This window comes from Cyprinodon tularosa, unplaced genomic scaffold, assembly GCF_016077235.1.
Source record: "Cyprinodon tularosa strain WSP-4 unplaced genomic scaffold, ASM1607723v1 ctg279, whole genome shotgun sequence".
NCBI lineage: Eukaryota > Metazoa > Chordata > Actinopteri > Cyprinodontiformes > Cyprinodontidae > Cyprinodon > Cyprinodon tularosa.
In genome coordinates this window covers 1,217,542-1,235,058 of record NW_024038984.1, presented here as the reverse complement: position 1 = coordinate 1,235,058, position 17,517 = coordinate 1,217,542, and the positions used below count along the sequence as shown (strand labels likewise).

General features: G+C 38.8%; 1 protein-coding gene across 2 annotated transcripts in view; it reads right to left on the bottom strand.

The window, feature by feature from the left end:
• fam184b (family with sequence similarity 184 member B) overlaps positions 1-17,161 on the bottom strand; it is a 40,249-nt gene extending 23,088 nt beyond the window's left edge. The window contains exons 1-2 of one of the 2 annotated variants that reach the window (XM_038290317.1): positions 16,540-17,161; positions 1,815-2,003 (exon numbers count right to left, since the gene is read on the bottom strand). In XM_038290317.1, the coding sequence (XP_038146245.1) occupies positions 1,815-2,003; positions 16,540-16,689 (339 nt within the window). In that variant the 5' untranslated portion in view covers positions 16,690-17,161. The remainder of the gene's footprint in view (positions 1-1,814; positions 2,004-16,539) is intronic. The other variant, XM_038290316.1, reaches the window with a different exon arrangement.
• Between the last annotated feature and the right edge of the window lie 356 nt (positions 17,162-17,517).

The following is a 17,517-nucleotide window of genomic DNA, read 5'->3' as shown; positions in this document are numbered from 1 at the left end:
TAAGTCAATATTTTACAGAACCATCGATCGCTTTGATTACAGCTTTGAGTATCTAGAGACTTTTCCTCATTCTTCTTAAAAGCAAGTAAAACTGGATAAGCCGTGTCTATGAAAATAAGCAATTAAATCTGGGCATGGAGTCATGGAGTCCCATCCATTTTCATGACTACTTTAAGACATGTAAATCAATTTATTATCCCACATTGTGGAAATTCACTCTCTGCATTTTGACCCATCCCCTTGGGGAGCAGTGGGCTGCCATTGTGTGGAAACGGGGAGCAGTGCGGGGTTAAGGGTCTTGCTCAGGGACCCAGAATGGAGACTTTGGGGATCAAACCAGGTACTTGAAACCTTTTAACAGCACAAGCGCACTGCTCTAACCACTAGGCCAACACTCCCCCACAAGAATGTGCTTTTATCCTCTCCAGTCTTCTAAAGGCTCAAACACTTTCCCTTTATTTAAACCAATAATTTCAGTCCTAACTTTGACCAGCTTCATTTTCCCTGCTGAAGAAAAGCTTTCTCACAGCATGATGCTGCCACCACCATTTATAATGATGATGATGATGTTGCAGCCAGGGTGAGGTACATTATTAGTTTTTCATCACACATGGGATTCTGCAAGTCCAGTGGCTCACCCGAGTGTGTGTACGTACTGTACCTAAAAGCATTTTTTTGTGATTTTGAAAATAAACCATGCAGACGATTTAATGACATGTTGTCCATAAATGACTTCAGTTCTGTATCTATACCATCAACCCAGACGTCCTCCACCAGAAGCAGGTGAAACTGTAAAGCAAAGCATCTTCAGCACTGGCGACTCCTGGAGTTGTGTTCTCCCTCCACTCATCTTTTCTCTTTACACAGGTTGCAGCACCTCAGCAGAGTCATCTGGGAAGTTTCTGAAGTTTGCACCATCACTGGCCAAAAATCTGCGTAAAAAAGTGGATCACCTGGTCCACTGGTGCAATCAGAAGCACCCAGAGTTTAAAGTGCCCAAGATAGTAGAGATGTAGAGTAGTAGACTAGAAGAATAGTAGACTCCCTGTGAGGACCTCTCTCAAGGCCTTCCCCAAACTATCCTCACAGTGCCTGCTGTGGATCCACAACGGCAGTGATTCCCAAGAGTCGGATTGTGTGTTGCAAAAAAAAAACCAAGTCAACTATTTTACACCTTAATTGCAATAACACTGTTATTTTAATCTTCCTTTGCATTAATCATAACCAGTTACGTGTTTGAATAAAGTGTCTCATTGTGTTCATGCCCTTGAACACTCTTTAGTCCATAGCCCTTTGCTGTGGGACTCTATTGTTGCATGGAAAAATGCTTAATTCCTGCAGACATACATGGATCTACATGCTAGTTGCAAGTCTTTCTTCCCTTCTATATGCTGGCAAACCAAATGTAAGCCATCTAAAGGGCTGGAGCGCGGAAATGTGTTGCTTACTCTGGTTAAATACAAGTTACAAGACTAAAAAAAATAAAAAATAGACTGTCTTTGCCATTTGGAAAATACAATTGTTCAAAGTGTGATTTATTGCAAATATATTTATTTTTTCACCTCTATGTAGGACTGTTGTTCAGACAAATGCCCATCAGAGACTTTACTTCCTGGAGCAGTTAAAAAAACAAAAAAACTCTTCCACAGGAGCAGCTGGTAATCTTTCATACAGTCATTAGAAGTCTGTTCCATGTGCAGACCCATTTTAGCACAAAGTTACTCTTGTTGGACAAATCATGGGAAAGTCATTCCACCACACACTTATGAAGTTTGGAAAAAAGATGGGAGAATAAAAATGACAGCATGACACACCTGAGCTCCAACTCGCTGCTGCTCATCCAAAGACTCCTGAAGCTCAAGGAGGCGGGTCCTTAATACCGAACCCTCCCCTTCGTGGCACGTCTCCATCAGTATACGGTGCAGCTCATCGTGGTGGGCGTGGCTTAAGGTCTGCAGGGCTGCTTCCTGCTCCTCGTTCCTCATGTTCAGAGAGTAAATCACCTGGAAAGAGTCAGAAAAAAAAAAAAAACACAAGAACAATTACACAACATAGACATATTTATACTAGGTTAGTTTAACAGCAATTAAGGGCAGGGATGGTCATGTATCAAAGATGTGGAAATATGTGGAACCTGGTATCGCTGAGGCCTGAGCAGGTCTGTAAGGGTAGCTATAGCCCAGTGCTCTGTGATAGCGCTTAAAAATAAAATCTTGATTTGTTTATACCAAATCTGGTTAATTGAATTTTTTCCTTCCTGGAGAAATATTTTTTTTTAAACTTGCTTTTATTTAAATCATCCCTTCTGAGATTTGACTTGAATCCAAAGTGCAACTCAGTCCAAGCTTTAAAACAGTCTTGTCAGACGGTTGGTAGACGCAGACAATATAAACACTTTAAAACAGAGAACACAAAATGTTTTCAGTTAGAAGAGTTACATAATGAGCTTATCTGTTTTCAACGTAGATCTAGGAACAAAAGAAACAAACTAATGTCAGACTGCGTTGTTGAAAAATTTCCAATTTTCAAAAGTTTAAATTGTTTTAAACAGCTTATTTGATTTAGATATAATCAATTTATCGCACAGCCTTGGTACACATCTTTAAGAAAAGTCACCTAATTTCCTTCTCATTATTGAAATTTTGGAATGACTCCATCTGCATATCACGGAGCCGTCTTCCTTGACCATTTTAAATCTATTTCAAGACTAATGGTTGGTTGATTTTATGTTTTCTATGATGAATGGTGTTTGGTCCTGTGGCTTTATTGCTATATAAATAAAGTTGGATTAGATTGGAAAATTACAATTACATGGCAGTTTTGGAAGCATTAATTTAACTCCCAGGAGTTAAAGTCAACACTTTTAAAGTGTCAATACTGGTCCCCAAAAGATCAAGTAAAATAAAAATGTTGAAAATGACAGTTAACACTGTGACAGAGTTGTATATCACTTTTATTAGTTGCAATACAACACTTATTAGACTGCATTTATCTAACACTTGTGTTTGGTCACAAAGCTGGCATTCAGACCAACAACTCTCTGGTTGCCAGGGAAACTTTTGCATCCTACACCACAAAGTGAGGTAGGGAATCTGGTAGAGACTCTGTTAAATATTGATTTTATATTTAATACTTAATAGAGTTGCTTGGATTTAACGTTGTAGATTAACACCAACTCTTTGGTTGGACCAAATTAGACTAAACTATTGTCGAATTGGCACTGTACTTTCAACATGCAACACAAACACTGGAAATGTAATAGATTTGATTTTGCTGTGAACTGTAGCATGTTAGCCCTCAGTTCTAAGAGCCGGTGAACTCAATCTATTTTTCTAAGAACACAGAAATACAATGGTTATAACCTCCATGTCAGCATAAAGGTAGGCTGGTGGTTTGGATCCTGCTGTGAATGCAGCTTTAGGCCTTCTTGTGAGCCTTGAGCTGATTTAGTATTTTTCAAAGCCCTTGAACAGCTTACTTTTTGATCAGTCCCGCACACCTATGACGAGACTTCTCTCCCAATATTAAAGCAGTGCTACAATTATGAAGTTTTCATCAATTAGTGGTGGAGGAAATTAGAGAATTCGAGTGCTAAATTTAATAGCACCAATGATTTCTTAAAACAATTCCACTAGCGTTGAACGATTTTGCCAAAAGTCAAATTTGAGATTATCGTTAACAAAAACTGGCACTTTCATTTGCAGTAAGCACAAGCATGTAGATGTTTCACTTAAGGGTTTAGCTTTTTTCATGGCCTTGAAAGCTTGCTTTTCCAGAGTCCTTTGTTGCAAGCCTTTACAACAACAATTGTTCGGATAAGTTCTTACTTCTTCATTAATGCATGGATCTGTGTGCTAGCTGCAACTCTCTCTTCTCATCTGTGTGGCAGCAAACCCACTTTCAGTGTCTAGAGGGAGAAATTTAGTGTCTTGCTCATGACAAATGTAACATGACTAAAATTGAATGCAATTTGAAAATTTAGTTTTTCTAAATTGCGATTATATTGCAAATGCAATTAATTTCCCTGTTTTAAACTCACCAATGGCTTTTGCCTTATAAGATGCTGTGTATAAAATACTTTGCTCTTCAACACCAGATGGAAGACTCTGGAAGACGCATCAAACTCAAGGCCTGTGGACCAAATCCGGAGGCTATGACAATTTATGGGCCTCATGAGTCTAAAAAAGCATTATCATGTCATCAGACAGACACTTAGATTACATAATACCAAACAGCTAAACTAAGTCATTCCAAGTTTGAAAATGATAAAATGTGTTTATGTCAGATACTACTATTTTTCAAATAATGTATTTTAATGTCTTTACAAATATATAGGTTCATCCATTCACACTTTCTTAGCAGCTCCAAACGATTTACTGCAACAAACGCTTCCTATTACCAGTACATAGCCCACAAACATAGATTATGAGATCAATGATTTTACTGGGGATCTTTAGAAAATAATAGACAGAATATTTTTATATTTCTCTTCAGAGGAAAACCAATAATAAAATAAGACAACTCAACATGGTTTAAGCAGTTTCCTTGACAAACTGCCTGTATCCATTGCTGACCTTGCCAGCCAGTACAGTTCAAGTTTACTTTGCATGCCTACATACTTATGCTGTCTCTCTCTCTTCCCTTAATAGAGTATCCATAGTGAATGAAATATACACTATTTTTCCCTATGATTCACTTTAACCTCTACGCAATGCCACCAGTGTCATCGTGTTCTCCCGGTGACCCTTACGTCTCACTTACCCACTCATAGAGGTGTGTGTGTGGACACATGGGTGTACGCAAGAGATACATGGGCTCATATTTTATCCAGACGCCTCTCTGTCTGCAGTGCACAGCTTGTGCAGCACTGCCAGACATTCTCCTGACTGTGTGGAAGAGTGGCATGTTTCCACGCTCTCTTGCACACACACAATCCCGCTTCCTCAACAGAGTCAAAAGCAATTATAATAATGTAATTTTCCTGTTATATGATGGTTTTATCACTCAGGCGGCTGCAGAGCATGTTGACTTATCTTTCTGTTGCTTTATTTGTGTGAAACTGTAGCTAAAAAATCATGCCTGTTGACACTCAGGAATAAAAGTAGGAACCCTCTCAAGGGGCAGGACATGGTCATCCTCAATGGATTAGATAAAGATAAACGCAATAATAATTATAATAAAAAGTTTTAAAAATGAAAGTTTGACAAAAGGTTTTACTAAAAAAAAAAAAATGTTTTCTCTTAATTAATATGTTGCTTAAATGGTCTGGAGTCTTCTGGGAGGGCTCTATTTTCAAAATATTCCTAATCCTGTTGCAGGGACTCTTTCTAATTGCGCCCCAAAAGGATCAGCTAGGTTACCCACTGATGCAGCCGCAGGGGTCACAGCTCTAAAAACCACTCAACCACTTGTTTAGCAGCAAACACTGAGGATCACTGCATGTATATTACATTTTCAAAAACGCCTTTCTCGCATCGCAGTTAAGTTGCTTGAAAACCAGATTTCCCACAGTGTCTACAGACATATTGACAGCAGTCTGTTAACTACACGCATACATTTCTTTTTAAGTTGTAATCATAGATCACAGCAGTAAACACCTCTTCTTAACATATAAGGTTTTTACAATGTTAAACGTTAAAACTAGGGCTGCAACTAATGATTATTTACAAATCGATAAATTCGTCGATTTTTTTTTTGATTAATCGACTAATAATCGAATAGCCAAAGGTTTCTTAAAGAAGACTATTTACGACAGTACACCAGGTAAAACTAAAACTTTTCCACACGAGGAATTCTGGATGGAGCATATTGGCAGACAAAAACATTTATCTCAAATGAAAAATGTGTATATATGTTTTTTTTTACAATTTTAATATAATTACTGCTCTAAGTGGAACCCATTTAGAGCAGTAATTATATCAGCTAAATGCACGTTTTAGAGTCGCTTTAGTTGTCAATTATTTCAATAATCGATTTATCACGATTAATCAGATTGTTTCAGACCTAGTTAAAACCATAATTAAACATTTTCAAAAATGTCCATGTTTAACGCTCTTTATTAACTAAAAAAATATATTTTAAGATTAGATGTTAACAGTTAGAAAGCTGACTGGGCTGTAAAAGCTTTACGTGTGTAAAGCTGATCAACTAACTATTGTAAACATAGATGTTATTATTATGATTTTTAGCTTTAACTCCATAGCTTCAAACCTTCATTCCTTTTAAAGAAAATAAAGACGGTAAGACAGAAAGTTGCAGGAATTATGTGGCGTTTTATAAGTGACAAGGCATCCTGTTCTCACCATGTCTGGACAAAGGAGGAAGGGGTGAACCATTGAAGTCCTTTATCTCAACTTAAACATCTTGACCTGATTAAAATATCCCTAAAGCAGAATGTGCAATATTGTGATAGAAAATGAGATATTTTGCCACATTTCTAAAAGGTTTAGATGATACTGACACAGTGCAGGAAATGATCCTAAAAACACATATCTCTATTGCTCCTGATGGAGCATGGTGGTAAAATAATCATGGTCAGGGTTCCTGTTCTTAAGTCAGAATCATTTTTGGGCTGTTTTTGTTGCAGAGATGAAAATATGAATAACTTATAATTTAAAACTTTATTATGATTTGACCCAAAATTTGAATGTTTCTGGGGAGAAACTGGAGTTTTACTTTTCAAGCATCAATTTTAATAAACAAAGAATGGCTTACTGAGAAAATCTTCAGAATTTTATCAGGAAATCTGGAGGGATGCGCATATAAATCAGAGTGGGAAAATATTGTCGCCTCAAAGGTTGGGATGTAAGTAGACTCTTTCAAAATAAGTCAACAGTTATTTTTTGCAAGTATTAGTTTCATTTTGCACACTTCAAACCAGTTTACTCCATAATTTCTGTTTGTTTTACAGTCCAATATATTTGTTAAGTTTAATTAAATTGGATAAATACTGCATTAAAAGTACATTGGCTTTTTCATAGCCGTGTGACGTCTTTTGAGAACCACTTTAAATATTAAAATGTGAGGCTATTAGGAAATCCGCTTTCCTGTCACAGAATTTCACTCTCTTTGGTTTCCTAACCTCTATATAGTGTGCTACATTTATCTTTATTTGTTTTATTTTCCAACAATTCTTTTGTATCATGAATGATTAGCTTGGTATCATTGTGTTAATGTATTTCCCAATTTTAGACTGAGTTTCGTTGCTATTTTTAATTGCCAAAAATGATGAATTTGTAGCTGGGAGTAACATTGTGAGCAATATGTTCTCTAGGTAGATATAAATTGCTCCCTGCTTGGTATGAAGAGGCTCTGCTTTGTATATTTAGGAGGGGGGTTTTTTTTGTTTTTTTTTTGTCCAAGAACATGTCACCCAACGTATTTTTTTTTTCCTTTCATAAACATTTGTCATGCTAAAGGATCCGTGACATGCCCTGTAGGCTTTAATCCAGCCTTTAGAACATCCACAGCTGGAAAGATTTGCAACTACGTTCAATGTCTTCAGATTAGGATTATTTCTTCTTTTTAAAAGAAAACCTCCCCATACCTGCCTCATCTTTTAACATGACAAATGTTTTTTTTTTTTTTCAACAAATGTCTTGTCTTGAGTGTTTTTCTTTTCAAGGCACATACTGCGGTACAAAAGTAGCTAATTACCCAGATCTCTGGAAAGTGATTTCTTTATATCACATATTTAACAGAAATATGTGATATAAATATATTTAGTCATTTTTAGGTCACTTATTTTGTGATATTTAGGTTACTTAATTGTAATTAAATATCAGTATTTAAAATAGAATAGAAAATCTCTTTATTGTCCTACAATGGGGAAATTGTGGAGTTACAGCAGCATTACAGCAAAAGTGGTCACATAAATGTGGACCTCGAACGTGTATAAAAATAACAAAATAAGTAGCATTGTTAAAAATATACAAAATACATTACTGTACAATGTTTTTACAAATATAAATACTGTGCAGTCACCTGCAGAATAAATAATCATTATACAGCTGTGAACATTTTTAAAAGTATTGGACATGGGAAAATAGCAGCAACACCAGAGATCTGCAAAATGTCAGCAGCGTGTTATTTAAGTGACCAAGACAGAAACTGTGCAAGAATCAGAATAAATGCAATAAGTTATTGAGGTTGTTGGGAACAGTAATGTTTATAAAGTCTCACAGCTGCTGGAGGGAAGGATCTGTGATAACATATGAAAAATAGATAAACAAACTTTTCATATAAATAACATCAAAGTAATAATTAAAATTTCAAACGAGGTGTAAGTTGACAGAAGAAAAGATCAAATTTTTTAGTTGTTGTTAATAAGGCAATAGACCTTTATTTATATTGTACATTTAAATAGAATGACAATTTTCCATTAGAAGAAACAAAAAGATTGATTACAGTGGCATGAATAAAATGCAAATAATTATGGGAAAATAAAATGAATAAAAAATGGATTATATAAAAAAGATGAAAATGATCGATAAATTTAAAAAAGCGAAACATGTATGAGGAAAGTTGGACTGAAAATGTAACCAATTGTGTTTAGATAGCACAGTAAAAGCCACCTCTAAACAAATAAGATTTTACTCTCTGTTTAAAGCAATTTAGGAATTTAGCACTATTACAATTTTGTGGGAGTTAATTCCAGTTTAGTGAAGCATACAAACTAAAACCTGCTTTACCATGTTTGATATTAGTTCTGGGTATATACAGGTGCTGGTCATAAAATTAGAATATCATGAAAAAGTAGATTGATTTCAGTAATTCCATTTAAAAAGTGAAACTTGTATATTATATTCATACATTACATACAAACTCATATATTTCAGATGTTTATTTTGTTTAATTTTGATGATTACAAATGACAACAAATGAAAATCTCAAATTCATCATATCAGAAACTTAGAATATTACTGAAGACCAATACCAACAAAGGATTTATAGAAATGTTGGCCAACTGAAAAGTATGAACATGAAAAGTATGAGCATGTACAGCACTCAGTATTTAGTTGGGCCTCCTTTGGCCTGTATTACTGCAGCAATGCGGCGTGGCATGGAGTCGATCAGTCTGTGGCACTGCTCAGGTGTTATGATAGCCCAGGTTGCTCTAATAGTGGCTTTTAGCTCTTCTGAATTGTTGGGTCTGGTGTATTGCATCTTCTTCTTCACAATACCCCATAGATTTTCTATGGGGTTAAGGTCAGGAGAGTTTGCTGGCCAATTAAGAACAGGGATACCATGGTCCTTCAACCAGGTACTGGTAGCTTTGGCACTGTGTGCAGGTGCCAAGTCCTGTTGGAAAATGAAATCTGCATCTCCAAAAAGTTGGTCAGCTGCAGGAAGCATGAAGTGCTCTAAAACTTCCTGGTATGTGGCTGCGTTGACCCTGGACCTCAGAAAACACAATGGACCAACACCAGCAGATGACATGGCACCCCAAACCATCACTGACTGTGGAAACTTTACACTGGACTTCAAGCAACGTGGATGAAGTGCCTCTCTTCTTTTCCTCCAGACTCTGGGACCTTGATTTCCAAAGGAAATGCAAAATTTACTTTCATCAGAGAACATGACTTTGGACCACTCACCAGCAGTCCAGTCCTGTTTCTCTTTAGCCCAGGCAAGACGCTTCTGACGCTGTCTGTGGTTCAAGAGTGGCTTGACACAAGGAATGCGACAGCAGAAACCCATGTCTTTCATACGTCTGTGTGTGGTGGTTCTTGAAGCACTCACTCCAGCTGCAGTCCACTCTTTGTGAATCTCCCCCACATTTTTGAATGGGTTTTGTTTCACAATCCTCTCCAGGGTGCGGTTATCTCTCTTGCTTGTACACTTTTTTCGACCACATCTTTTCCTTCCCTTCGCCTCTCTATTAATGTGCTTGGACACTGAGCTCTGTGAACAGCCAGCCTCTTTAGCGATGACCTTTTGTGTCTTGCCCTCCTTGTGCAAGGTGTCGATGGTCGTCTTTTGGACAACTGTCAAGTCAGCAGTCTTCCCCATGATTGTGTAGCCTATAGAACTAGACTGAAAGACCATTTAAAGGCTTTTGCAGGTGGTTTGAGTTAATTAGCTGATTAGAGTGTGGCACCAGGGGCCATCAATTTTGAACCTTTTCACAATATTCTAATTTTCTGATATGATGAATTTGAGATTTTCATTTGTTGTCATTTGTAATCATCAAAATTAAACAAAATAAACATCTGAAATATATGAGTTTGTATGTAATGTATGAATATAATATACAAGTTTCACTTTTTAAATGGAATTACTGAAATCAATCTACTTTTTCATGATATTCTAATTTTATGACCAGCACCTGTAGAGTAGGCTTGAACTAGAAGACCTGAGAGGTATGGGTCGTTGATCCACTGACAACAAATCAGCAATGGAATTTGGAGCTAAGCAATCAAGTGATTTATAGACTAGCAGAAGTATTTTGAAGTCTATAAGCTGAGATATGGAGAGCCAGTGTAAGGCCTTTAGCACTGAGGTGACCTCTCTTGTTTTAGTGAGGCAGCAGCATTCTGGTCTAACTGAAGCTGTCTCATTATCTTGTCTTATCTGTCTCAGAAATATATACAATTAAACTAAAGAGGAACACATGAGTTAGTTTTTCAATGTCCAGCTGAGAGAAGAGTCCTTTAACCCTGGAGATGTTCTTTATGTGATAGAAGGCTGACGAAGGTTCACATCTGAGTTCCTCACTAAGGGCCAGATTTCCAGGTTGATTGCTGGTTTCTAGTTGGATTCACTAAAGCAGTGTCCTAACTTTGTAAAACTCTCCATTCTGTCCAAAAATTTTTTACTAATTTTTGTTTTGAGACAGCTGAAGAGATTTTAGAACATGTTGATTTCCTTGACTCCTTACGCTCTAATGGGTTCATTAAGATCTGAGTTGGGGGGGCATGTAAATGTGGAATTAAAGGGACCCTAAGATGGACCCTTGGGGAATGCCACATGTGATCCATGTTTTCTCTGAGGTAAAGCTCCCTACTGACGCAAAAAATTCCCTGTCCTTCAAGTAGGATTTAAACTAGTTCACTGCTATACTAGAACAGCAGACCTATTTTGGTCAAGTGCCCTGATAAAATGAAGCGATCAACAGTGTCCAATGCTGCACTGAGGTCCAGTAATACCAACACTCTGGTTCTCCCAGTCTGCATTCATACAGATGTCATTGAACAGCTTGACAAAGGCTGTCTCTGCACTGTGGTGAGAACGGAAGCCTGACTGGAATATGCTGAAGCAGTTGGTTATAGTTAGGAAGGTGTTTAACTGTTGAAACACTGTTTTTTCAATAACCTGGTTGGAGCTAGGCCTGCAGTAGCAGCTTGTCCAAGGAGCTTGTCCTCTCCACCTTTAAAAAATGGGCACATGCACAACCCTGTACCTGCTCCCGAAAGAGAATGCCTATTAAATGTGTGCGAGAGCATGCACGAGCCCTTTTCTCCTTGTGCATGCTGTTTGCATCACTCATACAAGCTTAATTTCTATGTCAGACTCACCACCGGAAAGTGAAAATGGGGACGAGCACCTAGGACGGCCTTACGTGAACATGTCACTAGAATGATTGACAATTAGGAAGACCTCCTATTTTGATGATCCACCAGGGAAAAGAACATCGTCAACTTTACATTTAAGGAAAGCTGTGAGTAAAAGATTGAGACAGCAGGAGGAATAGCTTAGCAGTGGCGCAATTTCTGTAGTTTATTTGGTGAAATTTGATTTTTAAAGATTGGTTCTGGTTGGAGACTACTTTAGTACTTGACATGATATTGGTATAAAGACTGACCTTCTGATCTGTTGATTTTTTTCAGTGAAGTTAGCAAATTCATTGCAGGCCCTGGTAGAGTGGAGTTCAGATGCTACAGTTACAGGAGTGCTATTTAAATCTCTCGACTGTGGCAAATTAGGCAGGAGCATTGGTAATGTTTTTGCTCCGGGCAAGTCAGGTAAGCAGTGGACACGACACTAACACAATAAATAAGATTAGAAAACTCAAAAGACTCTGTAAAGCTGATTTTATGCGATAATCTAGATATTTTTATGATTTGTAAAAATGTTAAACCTTTTGCATAAATGCTGATATCTGTGCCAGTTTTCACATATCAACATACATAATCTGAAGCATATTTTCTAGGTGTTATTCTGTGAACACTGAGCATGGCAGCCTGGTTAGAGAGTGGCTTTCTCCTACTGTAAATCTACTCTCCAGATTCCCGTATTGATCCTGCCAGTCGATAGTGTTATTCATATAGCCTCACAAGCCAATGCCCTTGCTTATTCACTATAACTTCACAGTCAGCAAGGCGTGGAAAACAAATCTTTCTCCAGTGTGCGGGAGAGCTGAGAAGCAGCAGCTGAAGAAGAGGTGATCTGACTAGTAGGTGCACAGAGGAGAGGTTAGTAAGAGAGACAGCAGGACAGACACACACACATCTCCACACATCCCACACAAGGTACTGAGTGTGCTGGATTACAAAGCAGTGAGCTATGTGACAGTAGACACAGGCAATCCAAAGCTAGATTTAAGGCTGCCAGTCAAAAGAGGCCTGTATACATGCACATAAGCTAGTGTTTCAAAAAGTTGCTATTGATCTTCAAGCTATGTCAACTTCTGGAGTTTTTAGTCTATTTTGTCGTGTCATGATCGCAAATTAGTTGGAGAACCTTAATGCACAAACTGCATTAGGAGGACCAAGGGACACAGCAGACGTTTCAGGGTATGCAGTGGCAGTATCATGCTGTGGGGTTGGGTTTTCTTCTGAAGAAAGCATAGAATGTTCAATCCATCAAATGACAATAGAAAGGGTATGACACTGCTGCAAACCTGTCAATGCATGACTTGTACTAAACTGACAGGTCAGATGTGGAAACAGCAAACAGGAAGAGGGTGATCTGCTAATACATTCAGAATACCTTGGTAAATACTGGTTAAAGATCACCTTAAACCAACACATCCTTTTTTTATTATTATTATTTATATATATATTTTTTTATTATTTTTTTTTTCAGGGTTAAAAAAATAAAAAAAATAAACCAACACATCCATAGTTACCCAGGGTGGTAGTGGTGTTCAATTGTTAAGAGGAATTTTCTGAGATTTAGCAAAAGACAAGAGATTTCAGATTATTTATAGGCCACTTGTATGTATATATATATATATATATATATATATATATATATATATATATATATATATATATTGCATTTATATATGCATTTATATATAAATGCAAAAGATGAAATATAGAGAGATAACAGACACTATGTACACACCCACGCAACTCATGAGGTATGGAGACTATATACATATATATCATTTATCTATATATGTATATAAACATGAACAATATGCAGATCTACTGACCAGAAGATGGTGGTCTACAGACTGATAAAATATGATTAAATAATATTCATAAAAACACAGGGTTTCGGGGTCACATAGGAACATGTTTCACCAGAAAGAGGTAGCTTTGTACATGTATTGTTATTCAGCTGGACTGTAGCAGGGAAAAAGCTATTGAAGAAGCAGGTTGTGTGTGGTGAAACTGTCTGCTCTGCCGCTCTGCTGACAAAGACATATCTGATAAAAGCTGCAGCTGTTCTTGCAAAAAAAAAAACCTGCGTGTAAGATGCATTTTATAAAATTCTAGAAAGATGAATCATTTTAACTACTTAGTGTTGGTCTATCAATTCAAGCCCCTAAGAAGCATATTGAGGTATTCGGGTGTAACACGACTAAATATTGGAATTGTACAGGGAATTATTATTTTTGTATACTCTGCATGTGGGTGTGGGTGTCTGTTAAAAGTTGAATGAACATTCAGAACAGCTGGCTTGTAATGGTCAGCTGATGCATGCTTCCCACTGCCTTGCTCCGCCATGTAAACACACTCCAACTGGTTTATCTTTAGCAGCACCCGTTCAGGCGGGACGAAAATGGAGGGATTGGGGGGCATGGAAGATATTAAACATAAGGGGTGGACAGACAATATGTTGAGCAACATTGTGTGTACTTTCATGTTCCTACACGTATAGAATATTATATATAAAAAGTTACCAAGGCTACTTCTTTACAACTTCCTCTCCACTCGACACCCTGCCCCAAAACACACAAATAAACCATGTGTCACATTGCAGGCATCCCAGGGCTCCCCTGCACCAAATATCGGATTTGATGATTCTTATATTTCAGCTGCTCTCTTGGTTTCAGGTTTGTTCACCGGGGTCATCTGAGCTTAACTGACTTGGTGCATGGCGTGCCTGAAGTTTCAGGGCAGAGAAACAAGACCACCCTGAAGTGGTAAGGGGATGAGAGGTTTGAGGACAGTGCTAGGAAAGGCCTCTAACAAGCCTGGACATAAGTGCTGACCTCCTATATGTGCCATCTTTGCCATATGCAGCACGCGCACACATCTTTGCTTGTGCGTGTTTGTCCTGCTGGACCGGGGTGCACCCATGAGGAAAAGTACACAGTCATCAGTAATTGTGATCGTTCAACAAGCAGTGGGTCATGCCCTGCCTCTGTAAGCATTATTGTGAAGCACAGAGAGGGAGAATCCTCCAAACATAACAGGGATTAGTGTTTGAGAAGCTCAGCAGATACAGATGAGCCTGCTGTTCCACTTTCAACAGCCCACTGACACATGGAGAAATATACACAACAATAAAGCTACTAGTCAGACATTTTCTGTCAATCATCCTGACTTTAGAATTAGTTTCTTATCCTCAGAACAACATATCCAAACTGTTTGTTTTCTATTTTTTTTTTTTTGCAATTTTCTGGGATTCAGAATTTGTCAAGATCTCTTACAACCAAGAAGCAACTGCGTTGAGCTGTGTGGAGTATGTTTTTCTTATTTTATTCTTCCTTATCTACAAGTTTTTCTAAGCTAGTTCTGCAATATATTTTTATTTTTTACTTTCTATGGCTGACAAAATATTTCAGGTTTATAGAAAAACTGCATAGATTGTTTACCCTAATTTCCTGATCAGGTTAAAATATCTAAGGTTGAACTTCTGTGACTCATCTGCAACACTTTAATTTATACACTCGCTGACCAGTTTCTGAGGTTCTTTTCTAAGCTCTAAGAATCAACCAATCACATGCCAGCATCTAAATGCATTGTATTTAGCATCTTGGACTTTGAATGTAACAGTTGAGGATGGGCTTACAGCAGCTGAAGAACAGCCATGTGTCAGTTCTGTTAGCTAAAAGAAGGAGTCAAATCAAAGGCTAAAATTCCCGCACACTCACCAAGGAGAATAACGGATTGCAAAAATGTCGTCTCATCCAACGGATCTGAAGTTCAGCTGCAACATTTAGATGGTGGGGTCAGAAAGTGAGGAAAACAGCCAACGGTATGAATCTATCTTGCTTTGAATCAGTCGCTCAGGCTGGTAGTTGCAGTATAATGGTGTGGAAGATACTTTCTAGGCTCACTTTTGGCCCCTAATGCCAACACATCAGGAATAATCCTCCACAATCCAACTACATATTGTTGCCTTTTGTATCTCTGCTTCTGTCTCCTTGAACCCCAGTCGGCCTCGGCAGATGGCCGCTTACACTAAGCCTGTTTCTGCTGGAGGTTTCTTCCTGTTAAAAGGGAGTTTTTCCTCTCCACTGTCACTACAAGCATGCTTGGGGTGAGGGATTGAAGAGAATCAATGAGTCGATGCAATCACCTGGTTTTCCTTAGATAGAAAACTTTGAATCAATTTCACTGTATGATCTGGTGAATTGTAAAGTGCTTTGAGATGATATGCGTTGTGAATTGGTGCTATAGAAATAAACTGAATTGAATTGAATTACTAATCCCAATCTAAGCAGTCATCCAACACCTTACCTTCAGGATCTGATGCAACTGTGCATCACAGCAGGGACCAATCTGGAGCAAGACATTTAATTCTTAAATTATGGAGACCTTAAGGTAAAATGGGAAGTACAGTATAATTCTGCGTAGGAAAGTTTGAAGTTATTGGTTGGTGTTTTTTTCCAAATCCATCAGTAGTGGACCATCCACTAATAGTAGATCAACCCAAATAAACCCAAAGAAGGAAAAGCAGTTTGTCCCTTTCTTTGTAATTTATGAAACAATTAGAAGGAAATCCATATCACCTATTGTTTTTTTTTTGTTCATTTCTATCAAATGATAACGTGTTTTCACCAGGTATTTTCTTTCCTGTGGTAACTGATGTTGGTACTTGCATCTATTAGGGATTTTTTTTTCTTTTTGTTTTTTAGATGTGAAGGCTGCAGTATAAGTCACACAGCAAGAAGCATGGCGGATATAATCTATAGAATAACTGATCATCAGTCCATGCAGATCTGCAGCCTATTGCTCTCAGTCATGATGCCAGATTACTGTCGGTCACGAAGCCAGTTACACCAACTATCAGAGTGTTATTGTTACCGCCTTTCATGTTTGGAAAGGTGTGTTTGTATTTCAGTGCAACATCTGAAGGTGTGAGTCAGATGGACATCAGGCGGCGCGCCTGTCTCTGGCTGTCAGCTGCAGATCTTACCTTGGTGAGCTGGGCGATCTTCTTGCACATCTTGCTGTGCAGCTGGTTGTCGTAGAGCTCCTGCTCGATGGTGGCCAACTCTGCCGCAGTCCCGTTCACGGTGGAGCCCGGCCCGGGGGACTGTGCAGCCTTACCGGCGCCTGAAGCCATAGTGAACCCCCCACCACCACCACCTCCCCTCCCTCTCGCTCTCTCTCCCAGGGGAACTTCTCTAGACCGGAGGATTGTCAGAAATGATCCTTCCGCCGCGCGGATGAAAAATCCCACCTAAATCGTGTCAGCTCCCTACTCGTGCATCTCATCCCTCCGCGCGCTGACTCCTCTTGGGCATCTGGAGGAATCCGATCTGCGGGGCTCTCCCGGTGCGCTCCTCTCCTCCTGCTGGCCGCCCGGTGATCGCCGAGGTCACACGCTGGAAGTCCATCGGGGACGCGCCTGCGCCAGCCGAGCCTTCCCTTTTGACAGCAGATCTATATATTTCTCCTTATTCTAATAGGAAGGATGAGGGCGCACAGTCCGACCACCTGTCTGGGGGCCAGGGAGGAGAGGGGCGGGTGTATCTGTGGAACATTACCGGAGACAGCTGCTGGAGAGGCGCACTGCTGCAGTGCTGCCCCGCCCCTGATCGCTGCTCGGAGGGAGGAGGAGGAGGGTCTCCAGGGTGTGTGATCAGTTAGATAAACCAACACAGAGGGTAGGAACAAACAATTGGAGGCAGAGGCGTAGCCAGAACATTTTAATAAGGGTGGCCAAGCAATGACCAATGTACACTGAAAGCTGATATTCAATTCAGAACACAAGTCATCTCAAGGCACTTTACAGTTCAACCAGATCATACAGTCAAATTGATTCAAAGTTGTCTAAGGAAAACCAGTTGATTGCATTGACTCATTGACTCAAATGCAATCCCTCACACTAAGCATGCTTGTAGTGACAGTGGAGAGGAAAAACTCCCTTTTAACAGGAAGAAACCTCCAG